Below are 24,431 nucleotides of genomic sequence, written 5' to 3'. Positions count from 1 at the left end.
ACTCAGAGTGAGATAATTTAAACAACAATTCCCAGTGATGGAAACCAAACTCCCCATTGCACAGATCTTAGCCCTTAAAGATCGTTGAAGATTGCAGGAATGTTTGTGCTCTTACTGTGGCCTATGCTGTAGGAGAATAGGACTAGATGGTTACAGCATCTCCCTTCCTGAGTACACCCACATACACACACAACAGACAGCATATTCCACTTCTATACTCTTTAATTTGTGTCCCACTTTGGGAAGACAGGTTTCCCAAGTGTCCTTTGGGCACAGCAGTTTATAGCAAGATAAACAGCTGCAAAGGACATAGTCTTTCTCTTCCCCAAGGCTCCTCATTTCCTCCCATTTCCCCTTCCCTCTCTCCCTGCCCTTTGTAATCCCAGCTGCTGCTGGGCAAGCCCTCATTTAGGCCAGTGAGTGGCATTTCATACATGAGGTTGCTTCCGAGTCAGAATAAGACCATGAACCTGGGAAGTTTTTTCATTGTTATTATTAAATGTATTTATTCAACATAAACCGTTCTGGATCAATTAATTGTTGAATAACAAGTTGTAAATTTAAGGAAATCCTACATTCCAGTCAAAAATATTTTGTTTCAAATGCATATTTTTTTCTTTAAAAAAAGCAAGAGAATGTTTCCTATGATCAGATTCACAATGGCACCGCTCTGAGGTAAGCTCTTACCTCACCTAGGATCCTCTGCTAGCAGATCCTCTCTCTAACTGGCAGGGCGGGCTGGCTGGTGAGGATTCCATCTCCACACTCCTGTTCATGAGCGTTGAACCCAAGACACGGTTCAACATGACTGTCTCTGGAGCAGAATGACTGAAAGATTCATTCAAGGTCATACAACTGACCCTGGCCTGCAAGGGATGTCATCTAGTCACGTCCTCCAAACAGCCAGGGCTACAGGAGCCACCACTCGTGGGGACCAGCACCCACAGAAAGACGCATTGAAGTCGCTGCCCTTTGTTGTAGGTAAAGACTGAAACTACTCAGCACCACAAAGATAAAATGAACATCTGTCTTTACTTTTCTTAATACAGTGACTGGAGATTACAACAGAACTGCACCACCCCAGACAGCTGCTACATAGGGAGTCTCTGGAACTTTTGGCACTTTCATTAGGGATAAGAAAGGCGACCCAATCGATTTCAGGAACCCATTATTTCCCAATCTACTCTGCCCCTGCTCACCAATTATGTTCCCAGCGGGTCAAGGACCACGAGCATTTACCTACTCTGTCACAGAAGATTGTTTAATTGCTATTTGTAAAATTACACAGATCAAATAACCTGGTATTTTGTAACTATAACCTGCTAATCAAGTCACATGATTAAATAACTATGTCCTGGCATTTTTTACTTAAATTTCTTGTTTGGGTGGCTTGGCTCAGTTTTATCCCTAAACCTAATTTCAGTTGCTCCCTGAGAAATACACCAACAACCTCAGTAAGCAAAATTAGTCTGCTGTTTACACAGAATCACAATGTTTAGTGAATGAGGAAGTGATGAACAAAAACCTAAGCAGTTAAATTTTATTCTGAGAAATTTGGAAGACAATCTTATCAGTGGTAACTTGCCAATTTCTTTGAGAGACTCAAGCCTGACAGTTAGTCTTGAGGGCAAACACCGAGAGCCTTCTCAAGCTTGACTCAATTCTGATTGTCATGATTTCGTGTTCAGTAATAAGCATTCAGCTGGCATAAGACCATTCTTCCACAGGGTGTGTTTTCACCCCCTAGGTTCAAAGTCTTAATTCTTCTTCACTAAGTAAAGAATCATCAATGATTACACTGCCAAAAGGAACACTTTAAAATACCTTCTTTCTTTGCCCTAGGAATTATTGCGAGTTGATAGCGCCCACTGTCAGTTGGGGTTGAAGATGGGCAAAGAGGTAGGTCAGCACATCCTCCGGGAGCATCAGACACACTTGTAATGCTGTAAACTAAGGGTGTGGCTGTGTCCATGTGCTTTCTATGAAATGACCACACCCACTCCATATGGTTTTAAAACAATGGATTCAGGCCCAGAGGATTTAGCATTTTCAGTTACGATGTGAATACTCAGAGCTGATTCAATTACTGATGCAGAAACAAAGTCAGGCACATGGCTGGAAAAAATGACTGCTGCGCTTCAGCTGACTGGGTCATGCGACATGGTTAAGTTGTGTAAGTATAGGAAGAAACGGGTTTAGGAAAGGACTGGATGTCAACAGTTTCTATCCATGCCCACGCTGAGGATCCAGCAGGATTTTAATCAGATGGCTACACTCCAGAATGCAGTGACTCTGTCAGCCCATCTAGTCCTCACTTTTCCTTGGAAGAGATCCCTGAAGACTGGCTAATCTTCCTTGCAATTTAGAAGCCACTAGGTCTTTCCCCTAGGTTTTGTGTGTACTCAGGAAATACACAAAAATTTTAAAACTAGCCTAAATAAAACCTCTAGTAAAGAAAAACTAGTTCTTCCAATAAGCCTTAAAATGTATTCCATGGACAAGTAATAATAAATCCTTGTCAGGTGCTCCTTCCTTTTTTCTAAACTCCTGCATTCCCATGTTAATCGCCACTATTAGTACGGATGGTACAGCAGTTGACTAGATTGGCTTCATGGAGGGTAGAAGGGCCTTTTGATGCCACCACCACACAGGAAGAACCCTCTGTTTGCCCAGAACACAACAACGTCAGGCAAGGCTTATGAGCTGTGAAGAAGTGGATGATTGATGTTTTTATTTGTAATTTGAGAGAGCTCCTTCTTGGAATTTTCAAAGCAGACTTCCACATCTTCAAGGAGCACAGCAGATATACAGACACTTAGTCATTGACTAAACTGAAGAGGGGTCCCTTTAGGTTGTGTGAGCAGAGGAAGTGCTTAAGGATTACAGCTGTAAACCCGAACGAATGACTTCAGCTATTGGTTTTGAGGGTGTGTTTCCTGTCTCTGATTGAGTTAGACCCATCACTCCATCCCTCTACCAGCCATGACCCACCCCTACTGCAACCTTCAGCATTGTTGATCGGTAGCAGCTGTTCTTGACTGAGCACTTGCTCTGTGCCCGTGAGTCTACTAAGTGCTATATGTGCATTATTTCAGCTTAGAACATAGCTCCAGAGATGGATTATCTGGGTTCAAATCTCAGATCTTCCTCATACCAGCTGTGTGACTTAGGACAGTTTCTTAACCTCTCTGTTCTTGGTTGCTCACTCATAAAATGGGGACAAAAATAGAACTTTTGTGACAATAAGTAAATTAATACACATGAAGTAGACAGCTTTGGCACATAGAAAAGTATAAATGCCCAATACTACTATTACCAACCACACTTTAGAAATGAGGTTTATGATTGAGACTCAGAGAGTTTGAGTCTGTCTCAGGGTTTCACACCAGTATCCCGGGTGCAGGTTAAGTACTGCCTTGAGGCACAATGTTTTATAGGTAGTTATTTGTACATATTATAACATCGGCTCCCATTTCTTCCCTGCAGCCCCCGACATAGCCTCCCGGTCATCAAACTAACTCTCCTGAGGGTGGAGACGACACATTCAGACAGCTGTGCAGTTTCTGCCAACAGTCTCTCCATGCTCCATACCTTGGAAAGAAATAGCAAAGGTTTGGTGGGCTGGAGTGGTGAAAAGGACAAAAGAGCTGGGGAGGCTGAGTGTTCTCAAGAGGTCTGGGTTAGATCTGAAATAAAGTGAAGGGAAAAGGAGGTTAACAGATTGAGAAGAAGCGAAGGGACTGACAGTACCTACCCCACTTCGGGGGTCCTCTTCGCTCTCCTCAGGCTGAAGTCTTCCAAGGAGCAAGAAGGTGGCCATCTAGCTCCTGTGTCCCCTCCCTTCCTGCTCTGTTCCTTTCCGTAGCCTCCAGCTACAGGTGGCTACTGACCACTGGAAAAGTGGGTAGTCAGAAGTGAGATATGCTGTAAGTACAAAATGCACACTGGATTTCAAAGACTTCACATGAGAAACAGAATATAAATGATTTCATTGTTAATTTTTTAAAATATTAATTATATTTGAAATATTGATATTTTGGATATATTGAAATAAAAGATATTAAAGTTCATTTTTACCTGTTTCTTTTTAATTCTTTTTTTTTTTTTTTGAGGAAGATTAGCCCTGAGCTAACTACTGCCAATCCTCCTCTTTTTGCTGAGGAATCCTGGCCCTGAGCTAACATCCATGCCCATCTTCCTCTACTTTGTACGTGGGATGCCTACCACAGCATGGCGTGCCAAGCGGTTCCATGTCCGCACCCAGGATCCGAACCGGCCAACCCCAGATCACCAAAGTGGAATGTGCGCACTTAACTGCAGCGTCACCGGACCAGACGCCTCTTTTTAATTTTTTAATGTGGCTACTAGAAAGCTGAAACTTACATATGTGAATTGTGTTACAGTTCAATTGTAACACAATTGAACACAATTGAATGGGAGGCTGCTCTGGACCATGGGTCTCCCGAATTCCTCCCTGCCAAGGCCTGAATGGCCTCTTCCATCAGCCTGTTTTACCAAAGGTAGACCCCTCAGTGGTGTGCAGACCCTTAGTGGTGCCCAAGGGGCTACCGGATACAGTGGATGTGAATGGATCTACAGGTTGGGGTGTCCATACCCACATGTGTGAGGTCCCTTGCAGTGCCAGACAAAGCCAGGGACAAGAAGAGAAGATGAAGTGGGGCCTTATAAGTGTTAGTGACAGACCTGGGCTCTGGGTAAAGGTGGCCTTGAGGAGGACGTCAAAGAACTTGTATAGTTCTAGGAGATGACAATGAGACAGCTGGAAGGAACAAAGGTTTTGATTGGCTTTTGTGCTGACAATGTTCAAGGTGAGGCTATGGGGTTGGGGCTCAAGTGCTGTGGCGGTGCAGGTCTTTGTAGTCGACAGCTATTCTCTTTCTGAAGAAGCCAACTTGTTGGATGAGAGTGAGAAGTAGAAGAAAGATCCAAGATGTTTGGGACGGACCAGACAAAACTGAGATAGTTGTTTGTATTTGTCTCGATATTTATATCTTCGCCGAAGGAAGAGCCCAGCCCCTCATCAATAAATAGTGGGACGCAGCCTCTGGGCTGAGGCAAGGACCAGAAGAACTTAGCCCCTAAAGTCTGGCTAAAAGACGGCAGTATCCACTGGGCACAGTTTTAAAAAGCAGGGAGTCTGGCAAAGGGAACAAAGGAAGGGTACGGTTTATAGCAAAAGTAAGGCCTCAATCTTGAGAAAAACACAGAAATTAAATTGTCAAAACAGGATGGAAAGCCAAAGTTATCCTGGCAAAGAAAATTTTTTTTCTGAGTCCCAGATGCTTGAACTGGAGCTCAGCTGTCAGAAGAGGATGGCTACTTGAAGCTGAGAACCTGGTGGGGCCTGACAATTATCCAAGGTAAAACAGAGGCACCTACTCAACTCCCCCTGTACCGTCAGATTAGTGGTATCCTTCTGATTGAATTAAGTGTATTTCACGACCTCTGATGAATAATGGATGTCTAAACACATAGTGTCCTGGTAGTGGAAGGGAGTAGCGGAATTAACAAACTGGAGGGAGAGAAGTGGGATGATTTTGAAGGTCCAATCTCCAGCATTATTGTATGATCTTGGAGATATCATTTCCTCTCTCTTGGCCTCGGTTTCTTATTTGTAAAATGGAAGACTTGAATCAGATGATCTAATTGGTTCCTCTAAGTTTTTTCATCTTAAGTACACACAGGACACACAACATTGCCATATCCTTCTACTCCCTGAATTTGCCACATTGAAAGATTTCAGGCAATGTTTTGAACTTAGATGTAAATATTGAGCAGAAGCATATTATGTATATAGAATGTATAACGCAAGTCTAGTAAAATAGTTCTGAGTTCTTAATTCATCTTCCAGTTAATCCCAAAGAATTCCGGGGTAATTTGTTGCCTATGGACTCTGCTTCCATCACCAGGACTGCAAAATACTGCCCGTTGTTCCACTTCCTCATTCCCTGCTTCCTTGTCCTTTATTTTACCTTGCTGTTATTCAAACCATAAACCAGTTTAGATGTTCCTTATGAAACTGGGAATACAACTACTTAGGCGGTATCTTAGTTATTTAGGAATAAGTTTTGATGAGCGGATTCAGAAAAGTGAGCCTGGCAGGAGGCAAAACAGGCACTGTGCTCAGCTCAAAATGATCCAAACTGGAGTTTGCCAGAAGCAGAGCCAGCATAAGCATACACACTGTACCCTATGTGCTCAGAGGTACTTAGAGCTCACAGAACTTCTTTCCTGGCATTGCTTTGGGAGCAAAATCACAAGCCACTGGGCACTCGTTAAACTGAGGTACAGGCTGGCCAAAGTACAGGAACCAGAAAGGCCGCACCTTCAGCTGAAGAAAGCAACACTCCTTTTTAGATAGAATTGGAAGGGTCACATGAACCAGTTTGCTTGCGACCTGTCCTGTGCTGGCTGTTAGTGCCCAGGCTCTTAAAGGCAAGAAAAGGTTGTCAAGAAAAGGAAGGTTATTGTGTCTGTAAATATTAAAAAACAAATAAACCAAAACACTTTTAGCTACTAATTTTAAGTCCTTTTGGCACAGCAGATGAGGACATAGCTAAGGATGCTTGGATGATGTTTTTGAATTCAGCACAAAAGTTAGAAAATGGAAACAAAAATTAAAGAACTATAAGATGCAGCAGGTGGGTTTTGAATAATGTGAGTCCAATTCCATTACAATCCAGATTTGAAAGTCACAGATTCACTGGATATCAAGTACTTATCATTGTTCCTTGCTCTGTTGATATGTGGTGACATTATTGAATGATTATTTTTAGTGGGTTATAATGATTTTAAATATATGGAAGAGAAATTTTCATTCTCTCAACACGTAATTTTAGGGACTAATTTTGACCATTCAAGTCAGATAAGATACCATAATAAATTCTTACAAAAATGGCCATGCTGTTGTTATAAACACAGCACATCTTTGATTTTCCAGAGGTCCTTAATAGCTGTAGTCCAATTTGAGTGCATGCGAGCAGTGAAATAGAGAAAAGTTAAGAAATCCTAAATCAGTATTTCCTGTGCTCTAGAATATCAGGCAGGTATAAAAGTCCAAAAAGATTAGAAAAACTAAACCATGTGAGAAAGAAACTGTGGAAACCTTAAGCATTCTCTTCCCCTAAACTTGACATTGTCCCCAGGTAATAGGCCTGGTCACTTGGTGTTTTCTTCCCTCTGCTGCCAGCTAGTTTGGTTGCTCTTGGAGTGCCATTGTGTTCTCTGTGTACATTGCGTGTTTTGTGGTTCACGTTGGAGTCTGTCACCTGAGATGATGTACAAGCCCTAGCTCCAAGGGACCTGCTGCAGGTCTCGGAGGCTTGGCATGACACAACATCCTGACTCTCACCTCCGTGAAGGAAGCTTTAGAGTTGAGGAAATAAGTGACAGGAGCACATAATGACTAAGGAAACTGGAGCAAGCTGTTCTTGAATTCCTGCTATTCAACCTTATTTGAAAGTCAATGGCATAAAGTTGAGAATTAAACCATCAGTGATTTGGCCAACTTCCCCATCTCTACACTAAAGAACAAAGCACTGCTTTTGTGACATTCAAATTATCTGACATTTCCTCATTTTCAAAAAAGTCTTGCTGGTGCCACCTAGTGGAACGATTATGAACCTCATAACTTCGTGATGAATCCTTAAAATCAAGGTATTTTCTGTGACTGGCAATTAAACTTGGTAGCTAGGTCTGGTGGCTATCTTTCCATGAAGTCTGCTATATATGTATTGGTGTTTTTATTCTGACATGAGGATGTGGAGATCAAAACATTATTTTTAATTTAACATGAAAGTTCTCCCAGGATAATTTCAGGGGCAAAATCTTGTTACATCAGCATGGGATCTTGTCAATTGCTCCTATTTCAAAAACATGTGGACTATTGGTTCAGTTTGAGGGGTTTTTCAAACTTTTCACCCTCATGATCTGATAAAGAGCCTACTACCAGCTGCAATTCAACTTGAGTGCAGTGCATTTGCCAGGAACACTAGCTCTGGGAAATGCACTCCAACATTTGTGGACATTGTATTACTTCTCATAAGACATTCATTTGGTCTCCTCACATCATTCATAAACATCTGTGTGAACAAGCTACCTATATTTTAACTGTAACTTATTTCCTAGCAGACCCTGTGAGACCAACTGCTCAACTCATAACGAACTCTTTTTAAGTACCACCCTCCCCTTTATTGGTAAGCTCCAAATAGACATTTGGTATAACATGAATTCGCTGTTCTGGCCACAATGGAAGGACATTGATCTAGGTAACACCAATCAGATTGGAATTTGGTATTGAGACTGGAGCAGAGATGCAAGTTGGGAAATAATCCTGACAATGTATCTCTATCTATCCATTTATCTATCTATCCATGCATGAGTGGGAGACTATACAGACAAATGATAAAGCAAATGAGAAAAATTTTTCTGAAATCAAGTTGCACATCCTTTTAAAAATGAGAGTAAAAGAAAGTCAATGATGTTCCATGTTCAGATATGTTTGGAAAACCTTGTTCAACAAAGTTAAACAGCTTCTTTGCCACAAGACTGCTTGTAGCCTTTAATATGCTGGTATACACTGTGAATCTTCTGGGGGACACAGTGTTCCCCAAGATCTTACCAGGAAGCTTTGAGTACCGTTGACACCTGTGTAATCTCCCTCAGAAAAGGAGTCACAAGGAACACTTCTTTAAACATTCTCTCAGGGACCGGGGGAACTGAGGGACCTGAAGAACTTGTTAAAACACAGATTTCTGGGTCCCAAGCCAGAATTTTTCATGCATTAGGTCTGGGCACGGAATATGCACTTCTAACAAGGCTCCAGGTGATGGTGATGCTGCTGGTCTGCAGAACACACTTTGAGAAGTACTGCTCTATGCAACCTTGCCTACGCAGAGAGGAATTAGAAACCATCCACCTGGAGTTTCCCTGACTGCTAAGTCGTCTGCTTGAGACTGGGCTGGCGACAGTGTGTGGCCTTTTCCTACACCAGGGCAATTCACTGGGCTCCAGGCCAAGAGAGAGGCCTTCACTGGGGAAGTACTTCCCAGGACTTGTAGCGAGACAGATGCTGACCTTTCAGAATAATGTTGATAAAAACACCCATATGCTCCAAAAGTTAATGCTTCCATCAACTGACTCAGTTACCAGGCACTAGCTATTCCCATGCCAATCCCTAGAATAATCCATGATATTTTTTTGTTGCTGTTTCTTGATGTACTGCTTTTCATTTGTCATTGTGAAAGATAGGAGACACATGGTTGGATCTAGGGGCTTCCTGGGTACAGTTTAGCCATTCACACTCTGCCAAATCATCATAAAACACTCCTGTAACTCTCAACTAGGCTCCAACAAATCCATTCCAGTCTGTAGAGATGAGCTTGGAGCCCTTTCCCTGATCCCCTTCACTGTCCGAGGTCACTCATTCTTCATGTTGGTTCCAGTATCTCTTCCATTGTACAGCTTTTCTTTTCTTTTCTTTTCGAAGATTGGCCCTGAGCTAACATCTGTTGCCAATCTTTTTTTGTCTCTTTCCACTCCCCAAAGTCCCCCAGTACATAGTTGTATATTCTAGTTTTAGGTCCTTCTAGCTCTGCTGTGGGGGACACCACCACAGCATGGCTTGATGAGTGGTGCTAGGTACATGCTAAGGATCTAAATCAGCAAAATCCTGGGCTACCAAAGCCGAGTGCACGAAGTTAACCACTCGGCCACAGGGCCGGCCCCTGCAAAGGCCTTTTTTTTTTTTTTGAGGAAGATTAGCCCTGAGATAACATCTGCCACCAGTTACCCTCTTTTTGCTGAGGAAGACTGGCCCTGAGCTAACATCCATGCCCATCTTCCTCTACTTTATAAGTGGGATGCCTACCACAGCATGGCTTGATAAGCAGTGCATAGGTCCACACCCAGGATCTGAACCTGCGAACCCCGGGCTGCTGAAGCAGAGCAGGCAAACTTAACTGCTGCGCCACAGGGCTGGTCCCCTGTGAAGCCTTTCTTGACTGCCCTCCTGTGCCCGACCATGCTATATATGCAGTAGGTAAAATCCCTCTTAGTAAAGGCTCTCAGAGCATCCTTTTTCTTTTCTTTATCATAGCTGTAATTTACTTACTTGATTAATATCTGTCTCCCCAGTTAGACTGTGAGCTCCAAGAAAGTAATGAGGTTTTGCTCTTCAATGTATCCCCAGCATCTACTTAGGTTCTTCACACATGATAGGAGCTCAATTAATATTTATTGGATGGATTGATGGTTGGATGAACTATGTTCCACTCCAAGTGCAAACCTTAGACATTAAGAATCCTATGAAATTGCCCAGGAAGATGAAATGTGCATAGAATGATGTTGGGGGTACACTGGGAGGAAGAAATCAGCAGTCCTCTCTGCACCCACAGCAAGTGGTCGTTGCTCCCCTAAAAGAGCACTTAATTTACTGAATTTTGATTGCTTTATCTCCATAGTAGAATACAAAATTTTCAGGGGTAGATGTCAAGTTTTTCTGGTTCATCTCAAGATCTTAGGTGCCTTAACAGACACTTATTAAATGTTTGGGGATGGGCAGTGCTTAAGAAAACAAAAGAGACCTAAGGTCTTAAGCTCAGCGGACCCTGATGTTTCTAAATAGCTAGTGTTTGCCTTCCTCATTAGAGTTCCCTTTCTCCCAGTATTTCTTCAGCTTTACCAAAGCTGCTCATCCTCTCGTTTTAGACATCACAAAATTAAAGCTCAAAGAGATTAAATGACCTGCCCAAATTCACATGCAACATTCAAGGCAGAGAAAGCGTTAGAACTCAGTCTTCCTCACTCCAGATCCATCGCTCTTCCCACTGCATTATCTAGTAATACTCTCACAGGGAAGACTCTGAGGACCCCATGGAGCTGATCTAGGGAAGCTGGCCCAGAAAGCAGGGCTCATCAGCTCCAGGCTGACCAAACTCTACCAGCACTTTAGTTACCTAGCCTGGTACAACTAATTCTGAATTCTGAACTTAGTCTTCTTACAAATGAACAAACGAAACAAAAACAATGTGTGAGCTACATTCACCAAGAAACATTGGCAAGCAAAAGGAGTAATTTAAATGAACTCTTTTTGTGTGAAGAAAGCTTAAATTTACACGAAAAGACAAAATATACCGTATAACACTGTCCATTGAAAATGTCTTTTTTTTATTATAAACGATATAAACACTTCCTAAGACATTTTGCAAACAAAATACATTTTCTTTTATTTGCCTGAGTCATTATGAACAAGATCTCTCAGTACAATGATTCTTCCCTCAATGGCCATTCATATACTCAGTAGGTGCCCAGCTCCAGGCACTGGAAAAAGTGCTGAGGGACAAAAGAAGGAGAGAAAAAAGACACTGTTCCACACCCTCAGGAGGACCAAATTTACGAACTACTTTCATCATTTTGCATGTCTCGTTTTTAACATACGTACTTCCAATTTATAAGATATATTTTAGTCTATATCTTTAAGAAATAGCCTATATATCCAAGGTACACTGGACAATTAAAACAAATATCTTGATAAAATAGGGTTAAAACACTACTTTTAGTCTTAAATAATTAAATGTTTTTCTAAAAAGTGATGCCGTGGTCTTAGATCATTTTGATAACAATATTAATTCTTTACTTTGATATTTTTGAAATACCTGAAAAATTTGATGCAAAGAGAGATTTTCTTTCTTTATCTTCTATAAATATGCAAAAAAAATTTGTCTTCTTTGAGAGTTGCCCTTGAGTCATTGTCAACAGTGAAAATTAAACAGAATCCAAAGGCCACATCTACTGTCCTCAGCATTAGACCTTGTTTCCTATCATTAGTGACTTTATACTTCCCTAATGTTTATATGAAGAGGGACATGTACATCCAATATTTTCAATGCAAAACCCAAGTCATTTCTTTGGAAAGTCGTTTACAATATATTTATTACAGACATTTCCCCTTGATTTATCTTTGTTGGTGTATGGCTACCATATGCTCCCCCCAATTCCATTTTTTATACTTTTCAATAAAGATGATTCATTAACTATATAAATGTGATTTACTTTTATGTCTTTGCAAAGTTTCCTTATAAATATATTAAAAATATGCTAGCTCTCTTTGACAGACCATATGTCCCATGTTTAATGTGGGAAATACTGTCAGCTGCTGCTTCTGTATGGCACACAAGAATTAATCATCCTTAGAGATACTGAATTTCATTATTTTAAAACTCAATGTGGTTCCAGCCACGCATAGCTGTATAGATACTACATATTCAAAGATAACTTACTAAAGCTCGTTCACAGAACTAAGCTTTCCTCTGATACCTCTTCTTCTCCCTGCACACCACCCCCCCCATATCACTGGAAGTATTATCCCAAATGCTTTCCATGATTTAAATAACAATATTTAAAAGACATTTAACACCACAATAGAGAATTCGTTGGCATGACGCGAACAATACGGTTACTCCAGATGCTATATTCAAACTGTATGGGCCCGTTGAAAAAATAGATATAACCTATAAGAAAAAGACCAAAAAGAAAATTTGAGAGTTTGAAAATAATAAAGGTTTCCTCCAGCTGACATTAAAAGTCCAATCTGGTAGATTACACTTTTGTTTTTAGCATGTCAACAATTATCTTTATAAACCCTGCTAATTCTTTAATATGTTGCGTATAGTTTAAAGGGGGGAAAAAGGTATAAAGGTTCCCAGCTCTCCTAAATTGTCAACTTGAATTAGTTGTTGTTTTGCCATGAGTTCTTGTTTTGGTGCTTGAGGTATTGATATGAATTACTTCTTGTACATTAGGGATAATATCTTTTTTCATATATAAGCAAAAATCATTATATAGCTATGATAGTTATTGGTCTTTATATGTAAATTATTCCCCACTCTACCCCTGATTTGAATTACTGCAATAGTCTTTGCATCTTGGCATCTTTAAGCATAATTTAAAGTAGTATGAAAAGTTTGGCATCTTTTATTCATAGAATTAGCAATCATTAAATAAAATGCTCATTTATTCGAAGCATGCTATTTTTTGTTTGCTGCCTGTGTAAGTAGTCACACAAGAATGACTAATTCCTTAACTGCCATACATTTGTTAGCACATCTAAGTCCTGTATAAAAATCCCTTATAAGGGAGAAGAGTTTGAAGGGCTACAGAAACCCTCTATTAAGATCAATGTAATGGAACTAGTTACCATTTTTCTCGTAAACAGCATCTACTTTATCACCAATTCCTGGGAAGTCCTCTTCTATTAGTCTGGGGTAGTCTTTATCCATCATACGGTTAGTATCATCATACCTATTTAAAAAAGAAAAGAAATTCTTAAGTAGGTTGTATTTCTTAGAAATCACCTTAGAAATGATACAATGGCTATAATGGCACCTTCAAAAGTTGACAAGAATTTTAAAATTTTAAGTACATTTAAAACATCTGGTAGCTTTTGAAAATTGAGACTTGTACTACTGAGTGTATAGTGGATGCTTGGTGAGTATTTTTTGACTTGCCTAAAGGCCATCTTTGTAAAGACAATTACAAGTTCATTTTCATTTCACAAATTGCATATATGTTATAAAAGTATGCTATTAGGAAAGTGTTCTTAGAGTGAAATAAGTAGGTTTATGCATTGAACAAGTATCTTTTTATCTCCCTTACACTACTATATGTAAGACAACTTGCTAAATGCAGTAATGGATACAAAAATATTTAAGGTTTAATTTCTGTACTAAAAAGTTATAGGGACATATGGTGCTACTAAAGCTAGAAGGGGAGCATAGCTTTCCCCTTCCATAAGTACATATTCCATCCTCCTCCTCCTTCGCACACACCCACACCCCAGCCAACCAAACACATTCTGAAATTAGCCTAGGAGAACAGCTTCCCATGATGTCCTACTGTTACTGTTAATGATGAGAGTTTTATATGTCCTTGAGGAATCTTCCAAAAGGTAAGAACCACTGAACTATCAAGAAATCTAAGACAAGTACACACATAACTGCAGCACTAGACAGTAGAAGCTAAGCATCACAAGAGAGTAACAGGAAAGGTCATGAGAGTGTAAGAGAAGGAAGATAACCTCAGAATGAGATGGTCAAAAAAGACTTCGTAGATGAAATGGTGTTTCAAGTTAAGTGGGATTCCAAGAGGGAAAGATTCAAGGAATGACCTCCCAACAAAGAAAATTGCATAAGGGAAGGTTATGGGGAGATCAAAGCACAGGGCATTTGAGATATGGTAAACAATTCATCTTGAATCAACCACAGACCTCATATAGGATATGAGGACTGGAAGATAGAATCTGGAAGAAATTTTTAGAGTGGTATGAATGTTATTATCTGAAATAAAGAAGTCAAAAGACAAAGATAATATATGCAGGAATGTGTGTGGGTGTGTGCATGAGTGTATATAGAGAAAGTAAAGCTATCATATGAAACATTTCAAGTGTTGGGTACCTGTGAGATACTCTCATCTTCTAATATAGACATGGATCTGGGCTCTTAAATGTTGTCGATGTCAATGCTGTTTTAAACTCTACATATGTTTTTAATATTCCAACTCCACTAGTCCTTCAAAAAGGGCTGACTTTCTAAACTACAAGTCTAGCAGCTTCCTGGCTATCCTTTCCAATGGATCAGCAGACTGCAGAAAAGGTGGCCGTCTCTCATTCAATCTGTTCCTGTGTCTATCCGTGTGTCCTTTCTGGCCACAGAAGAGGGAGCTATGCGTAAATCACGAGAGGATGTTAAGAAAGTGAATCCAGGAGAAATATCAGAAGGAGTGAAGATGTCAAAGTAAAAGAAATGGTTGTAGCAGGGTCAAGATACAACAAATGGCTAGGAAAGAAAAGAGAGGCTCAGAAGAGATGAAAATTCTATATATACATGTGTATTTTCAAGAGGACTTGAGACTTTTAAATACCTGTCTGAGGAGCTACTTGCAGGAGCTGACATGGAAGAGAAATTAATGTGACTGGCTTGACATTTTAAATAATGCATGAGATAAGAATTTCAGTAGTGAGAGCTGTTCGAGACTCATTTCCCTGTATGACACCAGATGGCGGGTCAGTAAATAAGGCTGCCGTACCTCCAGACCTGGTTTCCTGAGAAGAAGAGAGTCTTCGCTGTGTCCTCAAAGTGAACAGCTGCACTTATCTTTTTAACGTCTTTTGGAAATCCCAGTTCAGATATTTTTTGAGGATAACCTTCCAGAATGTCATAACCATTAAGAGCCCAAAATTTTCGGCCTAGAAAAAGTGAGAGAAGGTTTTATTATCCAAGGAAATCTATTAGGACTTGCACGTGTAGACATTTACTTTAGCAAAGAAAGACTCATCTTCCACATTAAAAATAAACTAGTGCTTGCAGCCGCCACGTTTATGAGACATAGAGATAGCATCCTTCAAACAAAACATACGATTGAAGATCTTAATTTCCTAATTATGAGTACAGCCTACCAAATATCATATTTAATTGGGCAACTTATTGCCTCTGAACATTAAATTGGAGCTGGGTGAAAAGTACATTGATTTCTACAAGAATAAGGAACACAGTAGGAACAGTAAATTAGATTGAAAACTCAAATTTTATACCAGATAGAAAGCTATTTCCTTCTCTAAAAAGTAATTTCATTACAGCATTAATTATAATAGTCAAACAATAGAAACAATTTCAGTAGAATGTTATATAGTCATTATAAATTATAAACATAAAGATGGAGTAGCAATTTGGAAAATTTTCCATGATGTCAAGGGAACAAGTACAATATTTAAATGTATATACGCTTAGGAAAACAAATACTTAAAAACAAGTATTATACATGATGAAGGGCCAGAAAAGAAACTGAGAAAATAAAATACATTGACTTTTCAAAAAGGAGAATTACGGATAATTCTTTTTCAATTTTTCAAAATGTGCATTGTTATGTTTGATCAGTAAATAATTTTTAAGAGGAAATAAAAGAAAAAAACTGACATGATTGTTATGAAACAAAGAGTAAATATGTTAAGTAATAATGTCGAATTTTTACTTGTCAAATTTGGGGACACTTGGTAGAAAGGTTTCAGGTGCTTTCTGATTTTCCTTTTGTTGTATTTGGTGCTAATTTAGGGATATTTTCAGGAGTGATCATTTTACTAAGTCTCTGGTAGTGCCGAGCTCATCACTGCCTGCTTTGGATATGTGGGAGGCTCACCGGCGGAAAGCTTACCTCTAAAGATGAAGATAAGGTCTTTGGAAGGATGCTCATAGGCAGCATCAATACGGTTGGGTAGTTCTGGCCAAAATGATTTTGTTAAAAACAGCTCTGCATCAACCAGCTGAGGATGTAGGCGCCAGAAGAATCTAACACAAGTATAAATACAGAGTTTGCTGTCACATTTTTAAGTGCACTAAATAATTGCTATTTATTCTATCCTGCGAGCTACCTGTCTCCACATCCATACAGATAAGTTAGAGACCACCATTCCCTATCGCCTGTGAAGGGGGAAAATTTTTCATTTCCCATTAAGTGCCAGTTAAACAAGCTATTGCTATCCTAACTCTGGCCTAAAGTATTAAAGTTTAAAATTTCACAGGGCCTTTGGGAAGGCCAAAAGTCCTTTGTAGGTTGAGATCATGCTTTGTTCAATTTTGCATATCTTGCAAGTGACAAGTAAATGTATCAGGCACTGTGTTGGGCTCCGGAAAGAAAACATGTGTTACACAAACTATGTCTTCAAGATCTCATGGCCTGGGGAAACTGATACATGAGAAAACAGCTGGACTACAATGTAACTAGAGCTATAGCAGAGGAGGTGGGAATGCTGCTGGGTCACAGATGAGGGAGCAATTAATTGATGAATGAATAAAGGGACAAATAAGCATATTAGAACAATGTCAAAATTAAAAATTAATATTTCAATTTTTGTTACCTACAGGATTATGTGGTAAAGCCCTCCCTCTCTCAAACTTCAGCATAAGTTACCAGAACCAAAGTCTTTTCACACCAAAAGGAATTTGGGTGGACATTACGAGTAACAATTTACTAACATGATAATCGATTTCAACATTCGTCTGTTCTTTAAATAAATAAATTGGATTTCTATATTTACTTGATTATCTTTATAAGAAAAACTACCATCAAAGGTATAAAAAGAAGCTGCACAACACCAAGATTATCCACTGAAAAGTAAAATATTTATCCGTTATTTATTTCATCTGAAATATGTAAATAAACTGCCCAAAGGTCTATTATTTTCACTGTTAATCTCACTTTTCCTTGGAAACTTGACCAGATGTCTTGGAAATTTGCAGACATGGCTTCACAAATGTTTGCTGCATGCAGGTTTTATAAAATAATATCAAGAGTACCTGTCTTTAAAGACCATTGTTTCTCCTCGAAGACTGGTGATGGCATCAAGGGATAAGGAAGGATCGCATTTGTCTGGTGTTTTGGGATGTTTAGGGTTGGGGTCTTCATCTCCTGGACCTGCAGTGATAAAACGAATGATAGAAGTTACTGAGGATAATCTTACTGGTAACCTGATCCTGTTACTGGAGAGGGGGAGAGGGTGCCCTCCAGGGAGGGCAGGAAGTCCTGCCGCTCCTACATAGTGGTCCCAATACCCTGCAATCCTGCCTCCTGCCTCAGGGCTAATGAGATCTTGCCAGTGGGCCTGCACCTTCTGCTTTCATCCTTCAAGACCCCCTGAGAGCCACGTCAATTGCAAATTTAGATTTCTTGAGATGTAATAGAAATGGGGTGAGAGGGGAGCAAAAAAAGACTTTGAGGAAATTTTCCCCATACTTTGCACAACCTATTGACAGAATGCTCTTGAGAAACACTTTCCTCTTAAAACCATTTCTGATGGTACATCGTCTCTGTGGGAGCCTTCATCTTGGCTCTTTCTCTTGCCTATTTTATCAGCAGTCAGCATCAGCTTAATGTTGCTTCACCAGTTTTCCACAGTGCAGCTGCATCTCAGTGACGAGCCAGGCAGGACTTCAGCAACTCTGACATGACTTGTCACAGGTCTGGAACTTCTTCACCAGCTCATAATCAGAGCAAAAGGATTGCGGGGCACAACAGTAATTCCAAACACCTTTTTCTCTCCCTAGTCCCTATTAGTTCAATCATCAAGTTCCTTGGTGACAATACCGTAGAAGTAATAAGAATTGTAAAATACTTGTGCATATTTACACTAACTACTACAGTAAATTTAAATCTAGAGGGTGAAATAATGGGTAGGGTGACATGAGCAAGTTTTCTGAGCTATGTGCTCTAGAAGTATTTTTACTGATGACTGTGCACTGTGGCTTTAACTGTATTTATGGCAGGTAATGTTGTTTCTTTGGGTTGGAGTTTAATTATTTTGTAAATATTATTAAAAATTTGGAAGGAAAACAAAAAGGAGAGATTCTCACAATGGTCACTGTAGATGTCGATTAAAAACTACCACAGGCCCCTTGTATGGTTTCTACTGTTGCAAATTAGAGAGTTTGAAAGAACACCCAGAATTTATAAAAAGTGGTTAAGATCTCACTTTCACCCTCAGCTGTGTTACTATAGAAACACTAAACTCTACAGGGCTTAGTTCTTTATTGGTTAAATGAGGAAAAAATATTTTCCTTTCTTGTGTCAGAAGTGTTTTGAGGCTATCAAATGTACCTTGCAATGTATAAAATACAAATATAAGGAGTTATATTCTGCAAAAACTGTGGGGAATGGACTATTTTCTACTTGAACAGGTGGTTTGGTTTGGAAAGAAAAAATGGGTATGTTTTCCAGGTTTTAATAACAAAACCAAGACAGCCGCATTGGCCACGGTAAATTCACTAATAATTTAGAAAATAAATGTATATATCTACTCTGCTTTTAAACTGATAAATTAGAGTTACCATAGAGATACTGGATCCCTTGTACATCATCATCAGGAAGCACAAAGTGGCTTTTGCCAGTGTAGGTGTAGATAGGAAACATGAGTGCTCCCGGGTCCTTGGAGTGGTCGAGACCTAAGGAGTGGCCAAACTCGTGTGCAGCGACAAGGAACAAGTTGTAGCCTGTAAGAAAACAAAGAAGCAATGGAAAAACAAGGGACTACAATGACCAGTCAACGGAAGGAATGTTATTTTCCTCGTCTATTTTGTATGTCACTATTTCCCTTTCTTCGCTATTTACTCACTTTTTTTGTGTGCTAACTGCGTTTTATTATTAATAGTTGTATTTACTCGGTTTTTCAAGCTAATATCTAGTCGCTTAAAGAAAGATTTGAAGTATTGATTTAATCCTTATAAATAACTTAATGCTTTCTTTGATTATACTGCCTACACAGTTAGAATGTCAAGGGATTGTTCTCGAGTAGTTAGTAATCAATAAGAATTTACTGTGAAGACAGTAGTAATCGTGATTTGCTCTTTGTCTTCTCAGGTCAGATGAAGAAAGTGAACAGGGATAACTCCAAATGAGGAGTTATGGAAATCACATAGGGGGTTCATATATTATAGGATGCTGCCTAGAACATCATCTAAACAGGAGGCAGCATCCGAAAGGGGTGCTGACTAAGTATGGAAGAGTCATTAAATAAGGTCTCTGGGAATTTACTTGGGAACAAATTCCGACTGAATGATCCTTTCCAGGATTTCTCTAGACTCTAGAATTTAAAGAAACAGAGACTCTGGACATGATCGGCCATTTTTCCTCTTCTCTAGAGAACTACTGTGCCACTGTATTTACGTTATCTCCCCTAGTCATTCTTTCCACCAATTTTTAGCCTCCTCGTACTAGTAAGTTGGAAAAAAGATAAAAGATTAAAATAAAAAGAACACATGAAAGCTGGAGCCAGTGATTTCAATTTGACCTTAAATACCCTTTGCTATCATAGCCAATTCGTGAAGAAAATGCGTACCCAGCTTGGTAAATCGTGCAGACCATAAGAGCAATCAAAGTTCACATAATCTGAGTGACAAGTAATTCTTCACTGAAATGACTAGTAATGGATAACATTCTTGGCCTTCAGCTAAAAATTAATCCTGATTAGCTTGTAGATGTTTTTATTCATTTCAGTAATATTTCAAACCCAGAACTTATGCAAGCACCAAAAGCTGAGGCTTATTGTGACTCTAACTTAACAATACTAGATATTATTCTTTTTTTTCTAAAATCATTCTTACCTGTGAAATATTCAGAACATAAATATTTAAATTCTCGCCTTTCTTTCCAAAGACAGATTGGAGGCATTGGAATTGAGGCATTAATCATTTAAGGTCCAGTTTTACTCTTTGGAAAAATAATGTTTTTAATTTAAATGAATGATAAAATTACCTACCTGTGAAGACTACTTCTAATTGTCACAACTAAGTATCAATACACCTCCAAAGTTAAGTCCTAATTGGAACAATCTTTTTTGTGTGTGTGTGTGAGGAAGATTAGCCCTGAGCTAACATCTGCTGCCAATCCTCCTCTTTTTGCTGAGGAAGACTGGCCCTGAGCTAACATCTGTGCCCATCTTCCTCTGCTTCATGTGTGTGACGCCTACCACAGCATGGCTCACCAAGCTGTGCCATGTCCTCACCTGGGATCCAAACTGGTGAACCTTGGACCACCAAAGCAGAATGTGCGGACTTAACTGCTGCGCCACCGGGCCAGCCCCCTGGAACAATCTGTCTCTTCTTCCTGAATTAACATTCCCAATTCTATTGAGCTTTGAAGATTCAACTACTGACTGAATTCATTCCACACTCAGTTTTATTTTGCTCTTGTAAATACAACATTCATTTGGTCTGTCTCATGCTGTTTGGAGTAAGACACTCTATTTGTTAGGGGGATATTTATAAAATCAGTGATATAGGCAAATTTGAAACAAGTAAATCATATAACAGGGAACAGAAATTTGGCTGGACTCGTGCCATTAGTATTTCTACCAGGAGAAAAACTATTTCCATTCACATCCAACTCATCTATGACCTACATATCCAGCCCTAATACTTTTTACATATGTATTTGCAATAACCTGTACTTCCTCAGCATGCCTAAAGGTAATCCACAGTAAACACCTTGGTTGACAGGAAGACATTTTGGTCCTATTTCAAAATTAGCTGGTAGCCCTCAAGCCACTAAACTAAGTAGATTTTGCTCATTTTTAATGTTTCACATTGGTTTGTAGGAATGTCACTTGTAGACACTAATATGTACAAGGTAAATGTTTAATTATTTTAGAAAATATAATCAAATATCAAATATAATTCACAGTATGCTTAACTTCCTATCAATGGGGAGGTCACTGTCTAATCTAATCTAGTAATCATGAACTATATCTTCATAAGAAATATTACCTTTGGAACTGCTTGTCCAAGTTTCATCATCATCAAAATGCGCATCTCCACCATAATTTGGCCCCGGAGGAAAAGCATGAGCCAGCAGACCAGAGGGTCCATCAAATGGGTAGAAGTCACCATGCTCTACAAAGAAAGCAAGAATTAAGAACCTAATTATACCCAGTAGTGTCTAGCTAAAATAAAGAACTGGTGAATTTTTGTTGAATTCTGTGAAAGGTAATGAATGACTGAAAAAAGGAGTAAAAGAATAGAACCAATTAAGGAGCAGACTATAAAAATGTTTCAAAAATTATTCTACATCATTACCTTTAGTTCCAAAAGAGATCATGATATCAGCAGTGCCATTGTAAAGTCTGGTAAAGTTCAGAGGTGTGACATCAGACCAAACTTTGAAGGCCTTTTTGAATGCCTTTTCAACTTCAGAATGAGTCAGATCAGGGGTATAATTCACAATTCTATTCAATAGAGAAAGTCTTAATTAAACTTTTGGAGGGTGAAAGCTATTTTAGAATATATTTCTAGAAATACTGCTTTGCAACTCAAAAAGTGATAATTCTTCTAAGAGGTCCGTTGTTTCAAAGAACTTATTAACTATGATGCCATATAAAGATAAAAAATGAATTAAATCAGATATTTGAATAAATCCAAATATCTGACCATTGGGCACGTTAAGTTTAAAGTATTCAGGTGTTTAATAAAATTTTTATTGCATGCTAAAAGTTTGGAATTGTATTGCTATAGCCTTAATAAATGAAATAGCTCTGTAAAGTTCCCAGAGAGTGGAACTCTCCATTTTTAGCACTGTTGCCATAAATATGCTTGACATACTACATTTTCAAATTTTACTGAACCTACTTTTCTATTTTGATTTCATATTTAAAGGAAATACTTTGAGATTTCCAATGAAAAGTAATGCTGGGCTAATGCAACAATAATAGATGTTATGAGACAGTCTCATCAACAGCATGAAAGTTATTCCTGGACTGACTGAACTTCCAGTTAAATATTTAAGGCCTACCTAAAAACAAGGGACCATACATGCCCTGTCATCTGTAGCTTATGCTGAAAATTAGACATAATACTATAAAAAAAACTAACAAATATTAAAGAAAGATAGTATATGATTTACCTGTAGGTTAAATTCATTTTAGGCCATTTGAGAGTTCGAGGGAAAACATTGTATTCACCCACATCAGGGACCCCACATCTTGGTTTTTTCATGATGTCTAAGGTGTTATCATCAAGTTTGCCAGTCACTTCTAAGCCGAAAAAAGACTGCATTTCTCGGAGCCTGTCAACCACGGAGTTCGCTGCAGTCTTCTTCAGGATTCCAGCAGGATTAAGGGGATAGTAGTATGATTTCAGGTAGCGCTAGAAGAGACCAAAATGACCTGCTTTTTAAAGAGAAGTGCATCTATGGGATGTATCACACCAGCGGAATTGGCAAGATACTCTACCTCTGCAAGCTGGAAGTCTTCCTCGGACATGTCATCATCATCATCATCATCATTGGGAACAGGCAGGGACCAACAACGAGTCCAGCTCAAGAAGAGGAAGGCAGCCAGGACACCTGGGTGCATCTTGAATGGTTGTGCCTGGAGGCTTCTGCCTTTCCCCGGAAAACTACCTTTACTTTTATAGGCCTGCAATGGTGAGTCATCACTTATGGAGAGATTTCAGCTTCCTAGTCAGTTGAAGGTAAACATGCTTACATGGCGATTTTTTTTTTCTCCCAAGAAGTGTGGTTTGTGGTAGAATTTGAGGGAAACACAAAATGAGGGCATCTCTCGATTCAGCAGGGTCTCAAAAACCATCTGGCAAAATAAACAGCCTCAGCATATTTACGGATACTGTGGGAAGAAGCAGAGAGCAGTACATTTTTCACTTCAATTTGCAAAAATGTTTTTCCCTCTGCAGGAAAGCAGCTACTTTTACTTTTTCGGATAAGAATATCAAGATGGTGCATTTACTTCCATAAAGAGAAACCTAGGCCTACTTCCAGAATGGTTATAACCTGGTGAGTTCTAAACTTCATTTTCTCTAGGGCAACTACAGAGGGAAATACTGTGTGTACCCGAGTGCCGTGGAACTGGACCAGAACCCACTCGGGAGACTCAGAGCTACTATAGCATATCCATAGGACTGAGTGCTGTGGTTGGAATTTTGAAAGCACTCGTGTGACGTCTTAATGAACATGGGGTCCTGCTTGAATTTCCTACAGGTCCAGGCAGAGGTAGAAGAATATATTGGAATACAATACAATGGCTAACACATATTGAGGGATTACTACATGCTAGGTTTAAAAGGCATTATGTCATTTAATCCTTACAACAGCCTTATGAATTAGGTACTATTGGAAGGCTTGTTTTCACTTTACATATGAATAATCTGAGACACAGAGAAGTCAAGAACTTGTTTAAGGTCATGTAGTTAATAAATAGTGCTACCAGTGTTTGAATCCAGGCCAGCAGACTCAAGACTTCATGTTCTTATCCACCATCCAATGTGGCCTCTACCCCATAGTTTCTCAAAAACTGATCTGCCTCATTCTCACACCTCTGGGAGCACCCAGGAAAACTAAGGCTGTAGGTAAGCATATGGCCAATGTCAAGTTTGTTAATTTTTATTTTTTAAATTTGAGTAACAGAAGTACCTTTGATCCAACAACTCAGGAAAATAGTCCTCTAGGGGCCTCCAGTCTATTATTCCTTTCAGAATCTCACACATTTAATACCATGAAATTAGACTCCATCTTTGGTCCCCTACAGATGTAAAGGGATAGAGCAATGTTGGCCGTAATCTTCCAACTGACTGGATAATTGAAAATGCAAGTTAATTTAATTGACAGAATGATTAAAAGTATAAGTTAAGTGGTTAAGAGTCAGGGAGAAGCTCAGGTCAGGATAATATTAAGACAAAGAGAAGAAGCATGAATACAAATTTAGGGTGAGCAGGGAAGGGATATCCCAACATATGGGTGAAATACTATGATCTGGATTAGCCAGCACCTCAGAGAAAACCAGAAAAGCCTATGAAATCTAAGCAATTGGTTGAAGGAAACTTATTATGCCTTTATCCAAAATAGAGCCAAATAGAGCCTTA

General features: G+C 39.3%; 1 protein-coding gene across 1 annotated transcript; it reads right to left on the bottom strand.

Annotated features, from left to right (window-relative positions):
* Positions 1-11,172: 11,172 nt before the first annotated feature.
* MMP13 (matrix metallopeptidase 13) lies at positions 11,173-22,957 on the bottom strand. Its single transcript, XM_014860022.3, has 10 exons — positions 22,787-22,957; positions 22,459-22,700; positions 21,636-21,784; positions 21,327-21,452; positions 18,894-19,055; positions 17,367-17,484; positions 16,225-16,358; positions 15,103-15,262; positions 13,217-13,320; positions 11,173-12,530 (listed from the first exon to the last, which is right to left on the bottom strand). Exons 1-10 carry the CDS (start codon positions 22,907-22,909, stop codon positions 12,430-12,432), a joined length of 1,419 nt encoding a protein of 472 aa, XP_014715508.1. The 5' UTR covers positions 22,910-22,957; the 3' UTR covers positions 11,173-12,429.
* Between the last annotated feature and the right edge of the window lie 1,474 nt (positions 22,958-24,431).

The sequence above is a fragment of the Equus asinus genome, chromosome 20 (genome assembly GCF_041296235.1).
Source record: "Equus asinus isolate D_3611 breed Donkey chromosome 20, EquAss-T2T_v2, whole genome shotgun sequence".
NCBI classification, from domain to species: Eukaryota; Metazoa; Chordata; class Mammalia; order Perissodactyla; family Equidae; genus Equus; species Equus asinus.
The sequence above is the reverse complement of the archived record's forward strand: the minus strand, read 5'-3'. Positions and strand labels throughout refer to the sequence as shown.

What these genes read in the sequence shown, in the direction of transcription:
- MMP13 (XM_014860022.3), bottom strand. Translation starts at nt 22,909, where the DNA reads ATGCACCCAGGTGTCCTGGCTGCCTTCCTCTTCTTGAGCTGGACTCGT. An exon ending in CCTTATCTTCATCTTTAGAG is followed by an intron (nt 15,263 to 16,224) that starts GTAAGCTTTCCG and finishes CACTTTTTCTAG; the next exon opens with GCCGAAAATTTTGGGCTCTT. An exon ending in TCAGGAAACCAGGTCTGGAG is followed by an intron (nt 13,321 to 15,102) that starts GTACGGCAGCCT and finishes TTTTTTAAATAG; the next exon opens with GTATGATGATACTAACCGTA.